Source organism: Stegostoma tigrinum, chromosome 12 (assembly GCF_030684315.1).
Source record: "Stegostoma tigrinum isolate sSteTig4 chromosome 12, sSteTig4.hap1, whole genome shotgun sequence".
Taxonomy (NCBI): domain Eukaryota; kingdom Metazoa; phylum Chordata; class Chondrichthyes; order Orectolobiformes; family Stegostomatidae; genus Stegostoma; species Stegostoma tigrinum.
Window position 1 is genome coordinate 45,155,061 of NC_081365.1, and position 21,426 is coordinate 45,176,486.

General features: G+C 39.9%; 1 protein-coding gene across 1 annotated transcript in view; it reads right to left on the reverse strand.

Moving 5' to 3' along the window:
• Nucleotides 1-21,426, reverse strand: part of tspan7b (tetraspanin 7b) — a 90,274-nt gene that overhangs the window by 3,974 nt on the left and 64,874 nt on the right. Inside the window, exons 2-7 of the mRNA XM_048540132.2 lie at nt 13,252-13,440; nt 10,750-10,824; nt 9,206-9,301; nt 5,631-5,786; nt 1,657-1,740; nt 1,051-1,148 (exon numbers count right to left, since the gene is read on the reverse strand). Of these exons, the coding sequence (XP_048396089.1) occupies nt 1,080-1,148; nt 1,657-1,740; nt 5,631-5,786; nt 9,206-9,301; nt 10,750-10,824; nt 13,252-13,440 (669 nt within the window). The 3' untranslated portion in view covers nt 1,051-1,079. The remainder of the gene's footprint in view (nt 1-1,050; nt 1,149-1,656; nt 1,741-5,630; nt 5,787-9,205; nt 9,302-10,749; nt 10,825-13,251; nt 13,441-21,426) is intronic.

Sequence of the window (21,426 nt, forward strand, 5' to 3'; positions counted from 1 at the left end):
TTTGTCGCTAGTTGATGTTCTTGTGGCTAACTTTCTTCCTGTCTGTTCAACGTAATGTTTGTCGCAGTCTTTGTGAGGAATCTTGCACATGACGTTGGTTCTGTCCGTAGTGTGTAACGGGTCTTTTGTTCGGGTTGGCGTAGAGTTGATGTGGGTTTGCGTGCTACTTTGATGCCCAGTGGTTGTAGGAGTCTTATGGTCAGTTCAGATGTGTTCTTGATGTAAGGTTGCATGATGAGTGTGTAGAGCATTGTTGTGCGTGTAATAGGCATTGTCTGACCCAGTTGTTCGGGTATCTGTTGTCCTTGAATACTTGGAGGTGGTACTCTTCTTCCTTTTGGTGTAAGGAACAAAGGACAGTGGATATCCAAGCAACTGGGTCAGATGATGCTTATTACACAAACACCAACAAGACTCCCTGCAAAGACCGCAACAAACATTACATTGGACAGACAGGAAGAAAATTAGCCACAACAGTACACGAACATCAACTAGCAACAAAAAGACGCGGCCAATACTCACTCATCTCTATCCAAATGGATAAGGAAAACCACCAGTTTGATTGGGACAACACCAGGATCCTGGAGACCGTCCAAGCAGAGACAAGCATGGGAACTCCTGGAGACCTGGTTCCCCACCAAGAAAGCTATCAACAAACACAGAGCTAGACCCAGTATACACTCCATTGCAAAAGAAATCCGGAAGTGAAGTAATCCAACTCAAGTGACATCAGAGTTTAAATCCTAGGTGGGAAAACACAACAGCACTTCATCAGAGGCTGCACTAATGATGTTACCCAGCAGGGTAATGAAACATCTATGGAACAGTGAGCCAGCTCAGCGAGCCAACCAACCACAGCATCCACAACCCAAGCTACAAATCTACTCTAAAATCTTGATCAGAAACACTTGATTTGATTTTAGACACTAAGTGTGCAGTTGTAAATTAGCTGCTAATTTAGAAACTATTTTGACCACTTTTGATGCATATATTTTCTGAAAGTTGTATTTGTTCTGTGCACAGTGGAGCAAAGTTAACAGTTTTACTCACAAGCAGAACTTATCTTCTTCATCCCTGTATTACACCATTTCATATTGGTTTGCAGTGATGAATCGAGACAAACAACATGCCAACAACATTCCAATTAACTGGAAAAGGGAAAAAAAAACAACTTGGTGTGATTTCATGACAAAAGTGATAGAATTCTGATCTGGGACATGAACAGCTTTTTACTTTGTGTGCCAGTATTTACGTGAAGGACAGACAGGTGTAATCTAACATAATTCTGTTTGAATCTGGTCACACAGATAGGCAATGGGTGAGCCCAATGACATCACATCAGGTCTCCCTCCAACACCCTTCCAAGACAGCATTCCCCTATCCTTACCTCGGGAAGGGGGCACAATTAAAACAAAGCAAACCAGCTAAATGTGACAGCAGATTTCATTACTATCATTGAATGGATTCGGATGACAGTGTCAACCATCTTTACTATCATGGAGAGCCTGAGGAAGGATAATTTACTTATAGTAATAAGGGGTTAGATAATGAACTTACTTTCCTAGAAATTTTCCAGAGTTCCTAAAATGAATCCCAGCAGATAAATTTGTGCATCAGGTGTGCAATGTCAGAAAGTGACCCCAATAATGACTGTACCTGTAGGAAAGCAATTCCAAACGCAACCCCAGCAATAATTCCCATGTTTGTCTCCATGAAGCTGGTCACCAATTCATAACAGCCCTACAAATAAAAACCAAACAAGTTAATGACATTTTCTCTTTAATTCTTAGTTAGACATTTATTCTTCACTTAGCACAGCAGACAATCCTTCCTAATGTCACTAACACAGTAACGTGTGAAACCACAAACCAACATCTTGGAAAGATTCCTTGTGTTAATCTAATTGAATTCTGACTGTCTTTTATCAAATATATGTGACAATCCTTCCTTTTGGCTTTCTCCCTTAAAGACGCTGACACTGTGCAGATGATGGTTCTACTAATGTCAGCAATCACCTTGTACTTTGCAATAAAGATGTCTTTTAGCCTTCCTGGGCTTATAGTCTGGTACTATAGGGAGGAATCAATGGATGTGGTTTACTTTGACTTTCAGAAGGCTTCCAATAAGGTGCCATATGAGCGATTTAAAACAAATGGGAATGGGGATAGTGTACTGCCATGAATAGGGAACCGTCTGGTCAGCAGCAAACAAAGTCGGAATAAATGGGTCTTTTTCCAAGTGGCTGCCAGTGACTAGTGGGATACCTCAGGGATCAGTGCTTGAACCTCAACTATTCATAACATATATTAGTGACTTAGATGAGGAAACTAAATGTAATGTCTCCAAGTTTGTAGATTTTACAAAGCAGGATGGGAGAGTGAACTGGGAAGAAGATGGAGAGTTGCTTCAGTGTGATTTGGTTAAGTTCAGTGACTGGCAAGGCATATGAAGCATATTATGGATAAATTTGAGGTTATCCACTTTGGTGGCAAACACATGAAAACTTTATCATCTGAATGATGATAGATTGCACCAGGGGAGAGTCAAACGACACCCGAATGTCCTTGTATGTCATTTGGTATAAGTAAGCAGGCAGCTTCAGCAGGCAGGGAAGAAAACAGATGGTATGTTGGGCTTCATGTTGAAAGGATTTAAGTCTTGATGCATTTGGGTCTTGGGCCCTTGGTTAGACCACACACCGAGTATTATGTGCAATTTTGGTATCCTTATCTGAGGGAAGATGTTCTGGTTATGGAGGGACAAAAGGTTTACCAGACTGATTCCTGGGATGGCAGGACTAACATGTGATGAAGACAGACTGCATTGGTTCTGACTATATTCACTGGAGTTTAGAAGGAGGTGGTGGTGAATCTCATTAAAACCCATAAAAGTCTGACTGAACTAGACAGGGTAATCGCAGGTAAGATGTTCCTGATGACCGGTGAGCCCGGAACCAGGGGTCACAGTCTGAGGATATGGAGTAAGCCATTCAGAAATGAGGTGAAGAGAAATTCCTTCACCCTGACAGCAGTGAGCCTGTGGAATTCGCTGCTACAGAAGGCTGTCAAGGCCAATACATTGAATGTTTTTAAGGGGGAGTTGGATATAATTCTTAGGGCCAAAAGGCAAAAAGGGTACTGGGAGAAGCAGGAACTGGGTATCGAGTTGAATGATCAGCTGTGGTCATATTGAAGGGCTGGTTTGTTTACTCCTCTCCTATTTTCTATCTTTCGATGTTTTTTAACCTCTCTGTTCTACCATGTCCTTTTGCTGACCTGTCCTAATATTTCCTTCTTTGGCTTGGTCAAATTTTGCCTACTTCACCGCCTGGGTAATTCATGGAGGTGTTGCTATGATACAGAGGCTATACAAATGCATGTTTATGTTGCACAAAGATAAATTTTGATTTAAACTTTACTTCCAAGTATTTACCTACCGTGACAAACAGTCTGAGCAAAGTCCTCACTCTCAAGAAACAAATTCCTTGCATCAATGTTTATAAATACTAAAAACTTGTGGTTTGCAGTAGCAACAAGGTACTCATCAATTTATAGCACAGGTTCTAAGAAATATCAGTCATGGGAATAAAATAACAGAAGTTAGTTCTCCATGGGAAAGGCGATGTTGTTGGATGGAACAATGCATTTATATAGCAATAGCACATAAGTCCATTTAATTAAATCACTGGGTTGCAATCCTAGAACTCCGTCCCTAACAGCATGGAGGATATTCCTATAATTAATGGGCTGCAGATGTTCAAGAAAGTAGTGTCCCATCACCTTCTCAAGGGCAGTTACTGACGGGCAATAAATACTAGCCTGGCCAATGATGCCCAAAACCCTATCAACCAAAATAAAATCAAACAGTCATTAACTCTTCAGGACTTTGTTTTAGTACTCTGCTAACTTCAGAGTCCAAAAAACTGTATATTCAAGCCCACTAACTGATTTGGAGCATAAATTTAGACTGCTCTTGCAAACAATTGGGGTCAGCAGGCAGGATAAAAACAAACAAATGTAGCAAATTGCACAAGACAGGCTGTGATAAAGTTTCTCTTCATTAGAATGTACGTTTTCTGACCATTTACAAACATACAAATGCAGAACAAAAGTAGGCCTTTGGCCCTTCAACCCTGCTCTGCCATTTAATAAGGTCATGGCTGATGTGATTTTAACCTCAACTGTACATTCCTGTATATCCCAGATAATCTTTCATTCCCTTGGTCATCAGTAGGGATTGCCATTTTGTAAAATAATACAATTACAGTTCCAATTTTATTATTTGTAGGACCTACAGAAATCACACTCTCAATATTTGAGTTGGCATACTTTTTTTTAAGGACATTTAAGCAACTCTTGAAAAGGCACAGGAGGATCGTAAAATGAAGGGTATCCAGGGTAGTTTGATCTTGCAGTAGGATAATAGGTCGGCACAACATCGTGGGCCGAAGGGCCTGTACTGTGCCGTATTGTTCTATGTTTTATGTTCTATTTTTAAACTACGACCCCCTGGTTCTATGTTCACCCACAAGAGGAAAAATCCTTTCCACATCCACCCAGTCAAGTCCTCTCAGGATCTTACGTCTCAATTAAGTCACCTCTGATTCTTCTAAATGCCAAAGGATACAGGACTAGCCTTTCCCCATACGCAATCTGCTCATTCCAGGTATCAGTTTAGAAAAGAGATACAAAGAACTACAGATGCTGGAGTCAGAGATAACACAGTGTGGAGCTGGAGGAACACAGCAGGCCAGGAAGCATCAGAGGAGCAGGAAAGTCGATGTTTCAGGTCAGGCTCTTCAGTAAACCTTGTCTCAACTGCTTCCAATTCATTAACATCCTTTCACAAATACAGGGAAAGTAGTGTACACAGTATTCCAGATCCAGTCTCATGAATTCCCTGTGTAAGTAAAGCATTACATCCCTATTTATTCATTAAATTTCCCTCACAATGAGAAAAGATTCTGATAGCTTTCCTGAGTTCATTGCTTCAATCCTTCCACAAAGCAGCACAGCCCTAACCATAAAACGACAGCACTGAGCATTTCTGGCAATTCATATCTTTAAGATAATTAAACAGATTTTCTTGTTACAGTTAGTGGATCGCAACTGAATGGTGGAGGAAAGAAAGTAGGCAGGGTCATTCATGAATAACTTTACACATTAAAATTAACGGGCATGAGACAGCATTGAGCTGGTTGCTAATTGTGTCTCTGTGTCTTGGCCAGGTGATCTTTCTTTCGGTCGGAGTACTTAAGCAGGAAAATCCTGAAACGTCAAACATGAGTCCTATCTGCATTTTTAAGTTCGAGGCTTAAAATTTCAAGTTTGGAGGAGCTGTAAGTTCTCCCAGTGTTTTAACATTCTTTGCTCAAAAAAGAAATCACAGATGAATTGTTCCTTGTGGAACATTGCAGTTTTCATGCTCTGTATAGCTGCATTATTGTGACTGCACTTAAAATATTGTTCATTGGTTGTAAAGTGAGTTAGGTTATCTGAAGGCAAGGACAATAAAGAAATAAATTCTCACTATATGTTTCATATCCTTTGTATATTTAAAAGTAAAATTATGTACAAAATCCAACGTGCAAATGCAGTAATACTTCTCAAAAACCCCACATGTGCCTATACCTGTTGGTAGACTTTAGTGGCAGCAACAGTCATGTTCCGCAAATCCTCTGGGTTACAGTCACTGCTGTTTATACAACAACTCCGAGGGAAGCTGTGCTCAGGCCAGTAAGTGCTGGTGATCCAGTTTGTGTAGTTCTGCACTCCACAGCAGCGTAGCTGCAAGAGAGACATTTGATTTGCTTCAGTGTGATTTTGCTGACAGCAAGATAAAGAAATAACTTCTAAAATTTGAGACTGAACCATACAAGAGAAAGGAACAGGGAAAAATGAAAAACAGAAAATTGGACTCATAAAACACTAAGCACTGTTGTTTTAATTAAACTGGACCTTTGACTTCCCCATCAAGAATGAAAATACAGATAATCAATGCAGACCTCAAAAGAGAGCTGCCCACAATCCTCTTGCCTTCAGTGTTGCCACATTTGCATTGGGAATTTGATTCTGGCCCTAACTATAGGGGGTGGCTGGGTTTCTGTAGAGCCATGTTGAAATGAAGCATTGTACCGTAGACTGGCAGGTGCGTCTCAGGCATCCTTGAACCTCATCTGGCTCAACACTGAATATTTTGATAACCATTCAAATTAAAATTGGATTAAAAGTATAGGTTGGGATTTCTGACTCTGTCTTGACTATTTTTTTCAGCAGAATTGGCAGAACAGAGGTTCTGCCATGTGCTGGTCATTCCTGCGTCCATCCAGTTTCCTGCCAAACTGGCAGGAAAGCTGATGTCCAATATATGTTGACGGACTGTAATGACGTAAATTACAGAAATACATCAAAATTAAAATTGTTATTTGTGCTCTAGAAAAGCTGAACGGAGGGAAAACCTGTTTACTCTTGCTGTCCAGAGCGGCGATGGGTAACCTAGTGGCTATTTAAATGTAATTGTTCAAACAGCCTATGTAGTCAAACCAATTAAATCTATGATTATACGCCAAAACATTACAGGAAAGCTGTGGAATCATTGGAAAAGATGCAGAGGAGATTTACCACAATGTTGCAAGGAATGGAGGGAAGGTCTTACGAGGAAAGGTTGAGAGCACTAGGGCTTTTCAATTTAGAACGAAGGATGAGAAGTGACTTGATAGAGGTGTACAAAGTGATCAGAGGTATAGATAGAATGGACAGCCAGAGACTTTTTCCTAGGGTGGAGGTAGCTATTACAAGGGGGCATAGTTTTAAAATGAGTGGAGGTAGACATAGGGGAGACGTCAGAGGTAGGTTCTTTACTCAGAGTGGTCGGGGCGTGGAATGCATTGCAGGAGAGGGTAGCAGAGTCATCCTCATTAGGGGCATTTAAGCGGCTATTAGATAGGCATTTTGATGATAGTATAAAGGTAGGTGTGGAGGTTAGATAGACCTAGGTTTAGGATAAAAGTTTAGCACAACATCGTGGGCCGAAGGGCCCATACCGTGCTGTACTGTTCTATGTTCTATGTTCAGAAAATGTCATAATTCAAAGGCCAAATCCTGGGATAACTATAACTGTCAGACCATGTACGTTATTGTTACACCCATTTAGATCCTTCTGAGATGCCAGATGCACTTGTGGATGTCTGAAACCAAGCTTAAAAGGAGTCTTAACTTCCGTTAGCAATCTGCTATCTTTGTCTGTAGGTACAACTCTGCATCCTGGAAACAATATTGGGCAAGTGGTAACAGGGGTATCTCAGTACCCAGGGGTACAGGGTTCCTCAGAGAAGCAGTTTCACAATGTTTAAGACTAAATTAAGCTTTCACTCTTCCTCAGTGGGTTTTGTACCAACCGCCATGTTTGCAAGCCAAAAGTTCGGCACGAACATCGTGGGCCGAAGGGCCTGTACTGTGCTGTGCTTTACTGTACTACACTATGTTCTAACACTGATGTTTTTCCTTGATTTACACCAGCATTGAAGCATGAAGACTGAGTCCTTTTATTTGTTTTAATTGTGGATTGAAATGTGAAAAGAACAGTTTGAAAATCCAATTATGGCTGTATGGTTTGAAAGCAAGCAATTATATATTCATTTTGAAAGCTGTTTGTATGGATGTCAGTTATAGCAGACTAACTCAAGCTGTTTGATTGTGTACAGATGGAGCTTTCGTTGTCAAGAAGTTCATTGGTCTATGGATCAGTTATTGATGACAAAGGCCTTCTACTTACCAACAACAATGTGATTGGTTCTCAGTTAACTGAGCAGCTTGGAGCTGGAAACAAGATACAGAGAAGCCATCTGACCTCCACCAGCTTGGAGTTCTCTCTCCATTCGGTGTAGTAAGCCATTTTAAACTCATAGAAAATCAGTTCATCTTTCCTTCAGCAGTTGCTTTAGGCTGTGATTTTTAATTGATAACTCAAACAACTTTTGCAAACCAGTGAAAGCGTCCACTGAAGGACAACTGTAAATTAGTCTTTTGACCCGCATAATAGTGCCTTGAAAGTCTCAGGTAGATAGGGTAGTGAATGTGGTGTTTGGTATGCTTCCATTTATTGGTCAGTGTATTGAGTATAGGAGGTGGGAGACCATGTTGTGGTTGTACAGGACATCGGTCAGGTCACTACTGGAATACTGCACGCAATTCTGGTCTCCCTGCTTTAGGAGAGATGTTGCAAAACTTGCAAGTGCTCAGAAAAGATTTACAAGGACGCTGTCAGGGTTAGAGGGCTTGAGCTACAGGAACAGGCTGAATAGACCGAGGCTATTTACCCTGGAGCATCAGAGGCTGAGGGGTGGCAATGTAGAGGTTTATAAAATCACGAGGGTCATGGATAGGGTAAAGGTCTTTTTCCCAGGGTGGGGGGAGTCTAAAACTAGACCGCATAGGTTTTAAGGGGAAAGATTTAAAAGGGACCTAAGGGATGAGTTGGACAGAGGGGTCTGTTTCCGTGCTGTACATCACTATGACTCTATGACAAGAATCACCTCAGAACCAGAATCACTGAATTGTTTTTTCCGATTTCCCTTCTATCCATAATTCATGTTCTTCTCCCCCTCTGTCTGTGGTCTGTGTAAAGGGAAGTCAACAAGGGGATTAGAGGTTTAATTGCATGAGTAGAATTACATGACAATGGTTTACAATATTTTTACGCGCAGCTTGAGGCTATTTATTTGTAAAAAGTAGTACCTCCTGTTCAGTCCAGAAACCTGGTCCATGTTCCTTTCCCACCACCTCAAGGAAGCCTTCAATCTCTAATATGGCCGTTCACTTCCCCAGCACTGATCGTAGAGCTCCATTCCAACTCAAAACTGCTCTTTCAGCTCTTTTTCCCCCACCCTTCCCCTTACCTAACCTGGTGTCCCCATTTTTTGCCCTGATTGTCACTTATTCAGCTCTCTGTGAATTATGTTGTTATGTAATTCCAACTTTTTAAAAATCTGTGCGCAGGGATTGATATAAGTGCGTGCTGAAATAAAAGCAGTGAAGGGATATACTCATAAACAAGGTGTAGCAACATCTAGACAAGCTTTCAGATCTGGTTTCAGCATTTACAATATACGCTTTTGTCGAAAAAGCCAATTTCTTTTTAATAATCCTTGCTGACCCCATAGGAAAAGAACTAATTACACTTGACACAACAGTTATAAATGACTTACACTATTCTGTACATCATCCACTGCATGACTTTGCTCGTCTTTTCCATTGTAATTATGAACAGCATCTGTGTAAGTCTTGAAAAAGATGTCCTTGATCTGTTGTAAAATGGAACGATATTTAATATCTGCACAAAAAATGCTATTGTTTATATTTTGCTAAACAAATTGCACTAAAATGTTCCAAAGCACATTACAGCTGGATCAGCAGACTGAATAGCAAGGAAGAAAGCTTAGAAGATGCAAACTAAAGCCCAGTTAAAGAGGTTATGAAAAGGACAGTAAGACAGAAGAATTGTGAAGGGTGAAGTCCACAATATAATTGGCTGAAGGGTCTGCTTTGGATGGTGAAATGGTGATCGAATAGGGGAACAATATGGAAAAAAATCTGCAGTTTTACACAGTCGTCTGTCATTTAATAAAAGTTTCCATTTCAGAATAGTAGGAAAGCATTGTTCACAGGCATTTGTCATTTAAACATTGACTTTTATCTTATTGTAGTACATTTTGCCAATCCTATTTGCTGTGGAAAAGGCAGTGGTGAGCTGCCATCTTAAGCCACTTCGGTTCTTGGGGTGTACAGGCATTTGGGAGTGTTCCAGAATGTTGACCCAGTGATGGCAAGGGAATGGCAATGCATTTCCAAATCATGGTAATGTGTGGTTTGGAGGGGACCATGCAGATGTTGTTGTTCCCAAACATTGCTGCGCTTGTCCTCTTAGATGATAAGGTCATAGGTTGAAAGGTGTTGCTGCAGTTGTCTCAGTAAGTGAGGGCAGTACATCTTGTTGATGGTACACACTCCTGTCACTGTATGTTAGTGGTGAATGACTGAATGTTGAAGGTGGTAGATGAAGGAGCCACAATGAGTGCCCCAAGTTCAGCACCTTTCAAACACCTGATCTCCACCACCTAGAGAGACAACAGCAACAAATAAACAGGAACATTGCCACTTAAAAGTTCCCTTCCAAGGCATAGACAATCCTGACTTGGTGCTTTATTGCCTTTCTTCACCTTGCTGGAAAAAAAATCTTGGAACTCCCTTCTTAACAACACGATGGGTGTCCCTACACTTAAAAGGCTGCTGCAATTTAAGAACACAGCTCAACACCACCTTCTTCATAGAAATTAGGGATGGGTAGCAAATGTTGGCCTAGCCAGTCCTGTCTACGTCCAAATGAATGATTTTAAAAAAACCCTCATTCAAAACACCCAGGCACAATTTGGCTCTACAGAAAACATCTGGGTGAAGAAAAAGTCTGAATTTGTCAAATCAAAATCTAAGAAATGGATGAATGAAAACATATTTGGGTGCAATACAATGAAAGCAATTGTGTAGTGTAATCTGCAGAGGATGAAACTGAAACACTCCATTTTAAATTATTGCTTTGTATATTTCTCATGCTTATTTTGCAGCAAATACACTGCAAATAAGCATTTAATTAAGATAACATGAGTACTTGCAACACGGATGAAAATTGGAGAACAACATAAAAAGATTCATGATTTTCAGATCCTAATTCAAATAAGATTACATATATACTTACCTCATGTCGGAAGACAAATCCAGAAATGCCAGCTACCAACTCCGCCAAGAATACCAGGGAGAGGAACATGGCATACTGCAAATAGAGAAGCAATGGTCTAGATGTTAGTGATGTTAAAGGTCAATGACTAGATAAAGCCAAAAACATATTGAAAGAAATTCCTCCTTCTGTTAAATGATGTGCTTAAAAATAAAATGCCGTAGCATCTGACCTCAGGAATTTCAAAGAGAAACCAAAAGGGATAAACATCAAGACTTTGACTTTCCACAGAAAAATTGCTTTGCATCTACTCTTCTCTGCTCTCCTCAATTAGCTACTGATCCAAGTGGTTTCTCTTCATAGGCAAGCTTACCAATCATCAGTAGGCATTTGCCTGCTTGGAATTATTTAAGCTGAGTCCAATCTTATAGCGACCAGCACTTAATTTATCAAGACTAAGAACATTCCCAAATTTTCTACTATCCCAAGGAACCTCAGCTGGCACTGGGAGATCGGAAACCAGAGGCAGGGCCTCTACCATCTGCTGTGATCAGCTAAATCAGCACCAACTCTTGATCAAGTGGTTGGTATGAATCAGCTACTCGTATTAATCGCTGGAGCCATGGGATGCCCAGATAAGAGTGAAAGAATCGCACATCAGCCAAGGTGCTTCCTATTTTTTTAATTTTGTTGTGATAATCTACATGTACAAAACAAAGAGCTGTGGATGCTGCAGATCCACAACTAACAAAAATGGAAACTGCTGGAGAGGCTCAGCAGATCTGGCAGCTTCTGTGGAATGGAAACACAGTTAATGTTTCCAGTCCAATGACTCTTTACTGGACTCAAAACAGCAACTCTGTTTTCTCTTTGCAGATGTTACCAGACCCACTGAGCTTTTCCAGCAATTTCTGCGTTTGTCTATTGCAATTAAATAGTGGGGAGACACACAAAGGAAGCAGAAAAATATAACGTCTGTGAACAGGGACGGGAGAATTATGTTTTCAAATCAATTTCAATGTGAATAGGTAAATTGCACTTGTGAAAAAAAGGTATAAAAATCACTGCTGCAACACTGACTCAGTGAATCACAGAGCAAAGGGACATATGGCCATCCCTGTCTTGTGGAATTAGTTGTGTTCAGGGCATTAGCTATGAACACACAGCTAGTGAACGAAGGCCAACTGCTCATAAGAAAAAATTATACACTCTTTAAAAAAAAAGAGGTTTTGCAACTGTAGTTCTGTGGGAGTGCTAGCCATGGTTCAGCTGGTAGCACCTACATCTCTGGAGTCAAGTAGTTATGACTTCAAATCACACTCAAAGACTGCAGCACAACAGTCCACACTAGCATCTCAGTGCAGTGATGGAATGCTGCATTGGTCAGAGCATTTGTTCTTGGTATGAAATGCTAAACTAAGATGCCAGTTACTTTCAAAGATGGAGAGTTATCCATGGTGACCTGGCCAATATTCATCCCTCAGTCAGCATGAAAGACAAGACAATCTGGTCAATAGCACACTGCTGTTTGAGAGACACGCTGTGTGCAAACTGGCTCCCATCTTTTCTACAGTACAACAACGACTGCACTTCAAAACTACTTCACTGGCTGTAAAATACTTTGAGATGCCCTGAGGTCACAAAAGCTGCTGTAGAAAGGAAGCCTTTTTCTCCTTCACTACATGTCGTATAGCACCAATTGACCCAGCAAAGTTTTGCATCTATAGAGCATTATTCATGACAACCAGACATCTCAAAGCATTTTACAGCTAATGACATTTTTTTTGAAATATAGTCACTGTTGTCATTTAAAGAAAAAGAAAAAAAAAGTTGTTTATACTGTTGAGAGTTTAAGCTATAATATCTTAGAGGTAAAGGCCTTTATGCCCCTTAAATTAATAATTTCAGAAATAAGTTCATGTGCATCTGTAAAGGAAAAATAGTTAAAATTGTACAATAATAACAGCCTTGGTCAGATGACCTAGAGATGTTACTGAATTGCTACGTGTCTAATATTTATTTATTGAATTGTAGGTTGCATTGGTAGTTTTTCTTTAAAACAGTTTGGGATTTGGTAGCTTTGTCCCTTTCAATCTCTTCTTGAGAACTTAGTTTGTGTTCAGCAAAATTAAGGAATTGCTTCTTGAAAAGAGTCATCCTAGCATCTTCTAGCCTGCCTGCAGGTTGAAAATCCCTGTGAGAACATGTGCAGGTCAATCAATGTGCTGCAATCTGCCACTACACTATGTTTTATTAGAAAAGCTGGAAGAAAATACAACATTTGCTCAACCCCAATCTGCAGACACTCTTACATTTCAAGTTGCACCAGCCCCCACTATCTTCAGTGGAGTGTCAAACTTACCAAGATGCATGAACTTACATAATTAAATTAGCTGTTAAAACAGAATTGCAATTGTAATTTTATCACTTGTGATATATTGCTCCAATAATTCTCCATTCACTGAAACTGTTTTGAGATATGCACCATGTCCATGTTCAATGTAGCAAAACTGTGTCACTTACAAGTTTCAGCATCCATGGACTTCCACGACATGTTGCAAAACAACCAAAGAGGCCGAAGACAACAATGGTAGTGCCAGTCCCAATAAGTACATAAGGGGCATTTGTGGAATTCTCAGCGACAAGCGAGATATAAGTACCTAACGTGAGTTTACCCCATACTCCAACAGCCAATAGGACGACACCTGTGATCTGCAAAAGAGAACATCAACAGAGACTGAACACTTTAGAAAAAAGGACAGCTCTCCACTTCCTAAGGATATGACATCCTGAAAGGGAATAGGAAGAATATTAAACTGAAACTCCATTTATGTGAAAATAGAATAATACTTAGAGAATTAAGCAATAATGCAACTCCATGCTCCATATTATGTGACCAGTGGATGGTACAACATGTAACCACAACTACACAAAGCTGGGGTTGTCTGGGACAATCTAATTTAAGTGGTGAAAAAAATAACTGGTCTTCTTAGCATTAACAGAAATGGTGGTGTGTGATCAGGCAGATGCTTCTCCCTCCTAACGAAAAGAGTCGGAAAATGCCATTTGGAGGCAGTGATCCCAGCATTCAGAATACAAGTGAATTATGAAAAATTGAGTCCCACTAGAGCCACTAATTGTCAGTATAATGTTTAATTATTGATAGAGAGTTGATGACATATTTTGGATTTTTAAAAAAATTAATCCTTTGCGAATAATGCTACACTGGGCTACCAAAATTGTTTTTTAGCTTTAGAACATGACTTTTTGCTGTGATCTTATACTGGTTGCTCTCATGCTTACTGGCAGCCTGCCAATGGTGTTCAATTTCTATACGCCTACTTTGTAGTGGATTTCTGTTATTATAACTAAGCAAAGACTGCAGTGATGTGAAATTTGCAGAACACAAGCAGCATTCTTTGTATAACGCAAGAATCAGATGCCTTATAGGAGCTATTGGCTCAAGAAATGGGTTGCTATGATACACAAAGATGTACAAATGTAGACTGAACAAAGCCTCAGGGCCACCTACACTGTGAAAAGCAAGTGAACATGATTCTGGTAATTTCTTCCTTATTTTTGTCGATTGATTGGTCCAGAGATTGAGAGTTCTGCATTTTGCTCAAATCTCATTTACATTTCATGCAACACTTTGCTTTATCCTTTTACTAAATGAAATCATCAATTTTAAATTATTTCAATGAGTGTATGATGAATGTACATTGGTTGGAATCTTGAGCAATGTTAATACATCCTCACAGTTTCATGAAGAGCATAGGTGCACATGCAGTCTGAAGTAAGTCATGGGAAACAGTGGAATAAAAGTGAGAATAGATGGCTGATAATGAGCAGGCCAGATGAGACCAAGAAATGTCAAGAAATAACTAAACTCTTCAAACTTTAAGCAAAAAGAAAATACAAAATAATTGTGCTATTGATGTTGACGTCACATTTTGTAATGTTGGTGTTTCTTGCAACAGATAATGAATATTCCTATCAAAGCTAGCAGTGCAAGCACTTTGCTGGAGAATGTTTGGAAATTGTTCCTAGTGTTCAGAAAATGTGATCACATGATGGTGTAATATGTTAAACACTACTGCAAAAAATGTTATGGTGGAAGCTAATTTGTATCTTTAAATAGAAGAAATGAATGTATTTGTATACATTTCACAGATGAAAGACAGAAAGAGCAGAGATGCAGGATGACTCCTTCCTTTAAGGCAGCTTGAGATAACATGTATGCACTTGTCATGACCCTTGTAACAATTGCAGCCAATGCCTCGCATTATGGTGATAAACTATGGATGAAGCATCATTAGATGATAAAGTTCAGGGCTCCACCCTGACATAGCAGTTTCAGCCACACCTTTTGTGGTAGGAGTCAGTGAACTGAGAAGGGGCACAGTTCCCCTGCTTTTCTCTGGGCTGTCTTCTTGATCAGCTGAGCTGCTTATTCCTACTCGCCTTTGCCAACACTGTTTCAAACTGTTTCAAGCCTTCAGAGGTCACAGCTGTCAACAAATGTCTCTCAGTAGTCAGTGTCACTGCCCACCATCATCATATCTCATTTGCAAATGATATGTATGCTAGGAGGTTTTGACGCAGTGGTCAGTTCACTGTACAAATGGTCTTTGAGTAGATGGCCATCGTCCATCCGAAGAATGCTACAGGAATCAGCTCATTTCAGGACCTCCAAACTGGAGACATGCCCTGCCAAGAAAAGCTGAGGATATGTATGACACTGTTGATGGAAACCATTCAGCCTTTTCTCCCGCCTAGCATGTGTTACCCAGGTTCCACTATTGGAGAGGAGTGCACTGAGGATGCAGGTTTGGTAGACTTGCAGTTTGGTGTTTTCAGCCAGGTTGCTGTCTTTCCATGCTCTCTTACTCAGTATAGACTGAACAATGTTTGTGACAGCAGAGGCAGTAGCATCATGACAATGTCACCGGACTAGCAATCCAGCACCCACAAACTAACTTTCTCAGGGCTGAGTTCAAATCCCACTGTCTAATGGCAACACATAACCACTATTATAAATACCAGTCTGGTTCACTAACATCCATCGGAAAAGCAAATTTGCCATCCTTACCTGGTCTGGTCTAATGTGACTCCATACATACACCAGTATGACTCTAGGCAATAAGAGATGGGTAATAAGATCCAGCCAATAATGCTCACATCCAAAAAGATTTAAAATGGAAGTTAAACCACTGTTATGTTAAAAAGTGGACATGTGGCCATTACCCTGATGGACTGTAGTTATATCAACAATAAACAAGGATTGAACCCCAAATATTCCAAATTGCAATAACTGTTTTACATTCTTCCAATAACAAAGCAAGGAATAATGGGCACGGACTGGTAAGCATTGGTTGCTTCAACGATCTGATTGTCTAATATAAGTGCCTGACCAGTACCGCAGAGATACTGGTTCTGCATGTAACTCAAAATGAAAAAGCAATTGTCTGGCACTCCTTACCCAAACTCTGACAATGCAGCTTTGATTAAACATTTCTTTGTGAAAGCGTGGCATTGTTTCACAGTAATCAATTATTCTATATGTCGATGCTAAAATGAAGAATTTTAACATAACTCATCTGCATACTTTTAAAGAAAATATTGCAATGCTTTTGTAAGTGATATTCTAACAGTACTGCTTATTTGGCACAACCCTGACAGTTGCCCAGGAATGTGTGACTTAAATAAAGCAAATTACTTTTGAGTGTTTAGGGACAACAAATTGCTGGTGTATATTTTTTCCTGTGCTGCACAAGGTGGAACATATGAATATGTGGTTGTAACATCAGTGTCTAAGCATGAAATGACACTTCTAACGTTTCAATCTTACAAACTCTGAATTGGAAATTGGCAATAAAGCATTTCACGGTTCATTTTAGACCAGTATTGAAAAGTAAGGGAAGAACACAATGCATCTTATAGTTTGCTCTCTATTGGATGTCACTTTAAAATGACATGGTCTGGTGGAATGGCCCGAGCAGCTAGCTTTTTAATTGGTCTTTTCCCCTGAACACTCATTGTACCAGACAACAAGATCCGAGTATCCCAATAGTGTGTAGCAGTGGAACTCCCTAGAATGGTCTATAAGATTGACTGTTGGCATCTACTAAACATCGCTTGCTTATGCTGCATTTTATATTGTATTGAAAGAATAAGCCCAAGACACACCAGACAAAAACCAAAGAATTGTAGATGCTTGTACAGAAACAGGTCTGGCAGCATATGTGGAGAGAAAAAAAAAAGCCAATTTTTCAGGTGCAGAACACTGAAGGGTCTCTGGGCTTGAAATATTAATTTGGCTTTCCCTCCGTAGTTGCTGCCAGGCTTGCTGAGTTTCTCCAGCTGTTTCTGTTGTCGTTAAAAATGTGACATCAGACTAAATACATCAATCCTGTTTCATAGATGAAAACAAAATAAAATTTTGGTTTTGTACAATCTGCTGCTATTTCAAGCAATATCAGTGTGATCATTAATTGAAGGTTTAGATGGAGCCACTTACTAGCCGAGTGAATTTTCTATACTTTGGCACCATCTAATGGAGCTTGTTTGTAATTACTTCACATTTCATAAATGCTTCAACACATCTAACTTTTCAAAAGTATGTAATTCTTAACCTTAAACCAATTTTAAACTGATCTGTTCTTACAGATCCCAGAAAAAAAAACAAATCCTAAATTGCAGATAACTTCACAATAATAACTAGAAGTTGATACTGTAGAATAGACTTTTAACATTTTTCTCTTTTACTGCGATAGAAAAGTAACAGCCTGCAGGGATATACATGAACAAAGAAAATTTAGAATACTACCAATGAATTTTTGCAGTATTGGATAACAACTTTGAGAGAATGCAATAGATTAGGATGAAGAGAGTTAATTGTGATAGTAGTAAAGATTTAGCTGTATGTTTGATGGTAATAAAATTTGTTAGTTCATTTTGTGGTACTTTGTTTTATAAAGAGAACAAGGTTATTGAGTACGTTGTACGAATAGGAAAAGATATTTTTCAACTAAGAAACACGATAGCATAATGTTAAGCCACAACATTTTGCAATAGCTAATCAGTGTCTGGACTATTCTGTCTGTTTTCAGCAGATAGCCCTGCATGGGAAATGGATAAGAAACTGAAATGCATGGGATTAGACAAGATAGCATACTAAGCACCCTTGTAATATTTCAAATGCTTTGAATATCTGAAAACCTTGGGAGCAACAGCAGACTCCCAAGGTCAAGTAGTTATCAGAAATGGAAATAATTTTTATGCTGTTGAAAAGCCACAAACTGGAGGTACATATGGATAAGGGGTATAAAGATATACATGTTATTTCTAAAGGAATTTCTGGTTTCAACTTTTCACCTTAAATCAGAGATTGGACAGTGGCTTAGCTGCTGCTGACATAGGAGAGGGTATTAAAGAATTTGATAATGAACTAAGAAGAAAGCTCTCAAGACTGAGTTAATGGGCTGAATTTAGCCATCATGATGGAGTCCAGTCAACAAGCGCCAAAAGGTGGGAGGATGATGGCAACTCAGAGATGCATCTTGTCAGTTGCAACCAGGGAGGTTGCCAGCAAAATCAGACTTCTGGCAGCTCAGCTGTACCATCAGGAGAAGTGACCTATGCTGGGACCGTACCTAGGAGAACAGCATGCAAGGGGCGGTGGCAGTGGCATTCTCAGAATTGACTGTGTAGAATCCCTACAGTGTGGAAATGGGTCATTTGGTCCAACAAATCCACACCGGCCCTCTCAAGAGCATCCCAACCAGAGCCATCACCTTACCCTGCCCCTGTAACCCTGCATTTTCCCATGGCTAATGCAGCTAACATACACATCCTAAACACTATGGGCAATTTAGCATGGCCAATCCACCTGCCCTGCGCATCTTTGGACTATGGGAGGAAACCTGAGCAGCTGGCAGAAACCCACTCTGACACAGGGAGAATATGCAAACCGCACGCAGACACTCGCCCGAGAGTTGAATCAAATCTGGGTCCCTGGCACTGTGAGGCAGCAGTGCTAACTACTGAACCACCATGCCACCCTTGGTAAGTTGGAAATTGGAGGATAGAAGTTAGTAAGTGGGGTCGTGGGGCTGAGTTAGTCAGGAAGACCCCAGTGAGGGGGGTTGGTGAGGACAGGTAGCTTCATTTGTTGTGAGGGAGCCCGACCATAGGCTAAAGAGTGCCTGAATTGGACAAAGGCTGGGAGGCATCTTGGATTCAGGTGGTAGTCTCCTCACCTGGTAAATGAGCCTGGTGCCATTGATTTCAAATGCCAGCAGCGGGTGAGAATGTAAAAATTAGGAGCAAGACTGTCCAATTTAGTCCTTCAAGACTATTCCATCATTCAATGAGACCATGGCTTATCTCATCTTGGCCTCAACTACATAATTTTGCCCACTCCCTATAACCCTTCAACTCACAACCAATTAAAATATTGGTATCTTCTTTTTAAAAACTTATTCTGTGTCCCAGCATCCAATCCACTCTGGGGTAGTGTACTTCACAGGTTCACAACCATTTGTGAGAAATGATTTCTCATCAGATTCAAATTTGGTATCTCTTATCCTGAAACTATGACCTCTTGTTCTAGATTGTTTCACATGAGGAAGTAGCCTTTCTAGATCTATTTTGTCAGTGCTCTTTGGGTTATTACATACCTCAATTTGACTTCCTCTCAATAACAGCCTGTGAACGCACCACTGGGGGAATTTTACGATGCAGTAGCACCATTCATACCTCTGGGACACAAACTCCAGGTTCAAGTCCCACACGAGGTCTCGTTGGCCGTTAAAACAGTGTTCATGACGGTGTTCAACAGGCTACAAATCCTTCCATCACTTCCCCATAATTCCCCATGTGAAGATAGGCAGAGACAGCACTGACAACATTGGACAACATCCATAATTGGCATTGAGATATTAATAACTGTCCATAGATTGAAAGAAACAGCACTAACTCTGCCTGGAATAAATTACTAAAGGGACAGGGACAAACATATATGGAAGTTGAAGGCAATTAACCATGTCTGGGAGAAGGAGTCAACACTACATGAGCAAAACGGTTTTAACATCTGCTTGAGAACTGGCTGTTTTATGCTGCAAAGGAATAGATTGGACACAGCTTCCTGGCAAGTAACTCCTTGCATTCCTGCAGAGGAATGCAAGGAGTTACTTGCCAGGAAGCTGTGTCTTCAAACAGTCGATGCCAAATGTACAAAAGGAACAAAGAATCTACTCCTGTACGAACACAAGCTGTCTACTGATTTTTTCCAGAGGAGTAATCAATATTTTAGATGAAAACATCTAAAAGACCATTAACAATGTCACAATATAGACCTGAAGGATGAGAAACTGTATAAGAATCCAACACCAGAACTCTTCGAAGCAGAACTTCAAAGAACCACACTGTACAAGGATGAAACCCTGGACATCAGAGACAAGCTGCTGTTGGTTGGAATCGTAGCTAAATTTCACCATTAATCAGCTAATTGTCAGGTTGAGTTGTAAGGCTTAACTTGCTTACATGAGGGGTCTTATTTTGGGTGCTATGGACAATAAAATTCACACCGATGTTTCAGTACTGGGATTGTCTGTGAGGTTTCTGAATAAGTAGCTGAATTAAAGGTAACGTGTGGCAATTTACCCACAACAGCAGAGCATTCTGAAAATTCCTCAACCAGACTAAAGCACATCGGACTGTGAATACAGTGTGTTGTCAAATTGGAAGCTGCTGATAATTACAATAACCACTCATCATACCATTGACAAGATTTCGCTGCAGACAATTGTCACATTTCTTATGCTTAATTGCCAGTAAAATGATGTCTTTTCAATTGTACCTTAAGGCTGTGTGATTCTTGAGCTATTGGTAAAAAAGACGACGACTAGGGAAGGATTTTGAAATATTAATGAGAATGTAATCTAAACACTACACATAATTAACCTCTAAACACATTACTTTGGTTTGATCTATTGAATTTGATTTGTTGTAGTCACGTGAACCTAAGTACAGGGAACAGCTGTTGTTGCAAGCAGTACGAGCAGATCATAATAAGCAAGGATATACAGATTACAGGGTGCTTCGACAGAGTGAAGCATACAGGTTACACTACACAGGAGGATTGCAAAGCGATCTTGTACTAACACGATCAACATCATTTGAATATTAAGAATGATTTTTACAGACTTTGAATTTAGGTTTAAAAGTGTGGAATGGGTATAAAAAATTGTTACAATAAGATCTGCTGCAGGGAGCTTGCAAGAAGTTACCCGGTGTCAGCGCCACTTGCAAAAAGTAAACTTTTAGGCAAGTTCAGCCCGATTTTAAATTTAATTTTTCAAAATACTTCTTTCTGGGATGCTTGTATTTCGATTTTTTATAAACTGCAACTAATGTTTAATTATTCATTAAAACACTAAATTTACAGAATAACATTGACCCATTTATTTCTCATAACCTTTTCATCCCTGAAAACATTAAATAATAAAAAGATAAATTATTAGCATAAAATCCAAAAAAGAAATTGTAGCCAAATTTGATCTTAAAGATCTCCCTGGATTAAATCATGATCAGCTGTTTTTCTAATCAAAATAAATCAAGAAAGTCATGGAGCAAGCAGTACAAGGGAAGAGGAGATTTGCCTCCACCAATATATTACATGAAGAGTTCTGTGAT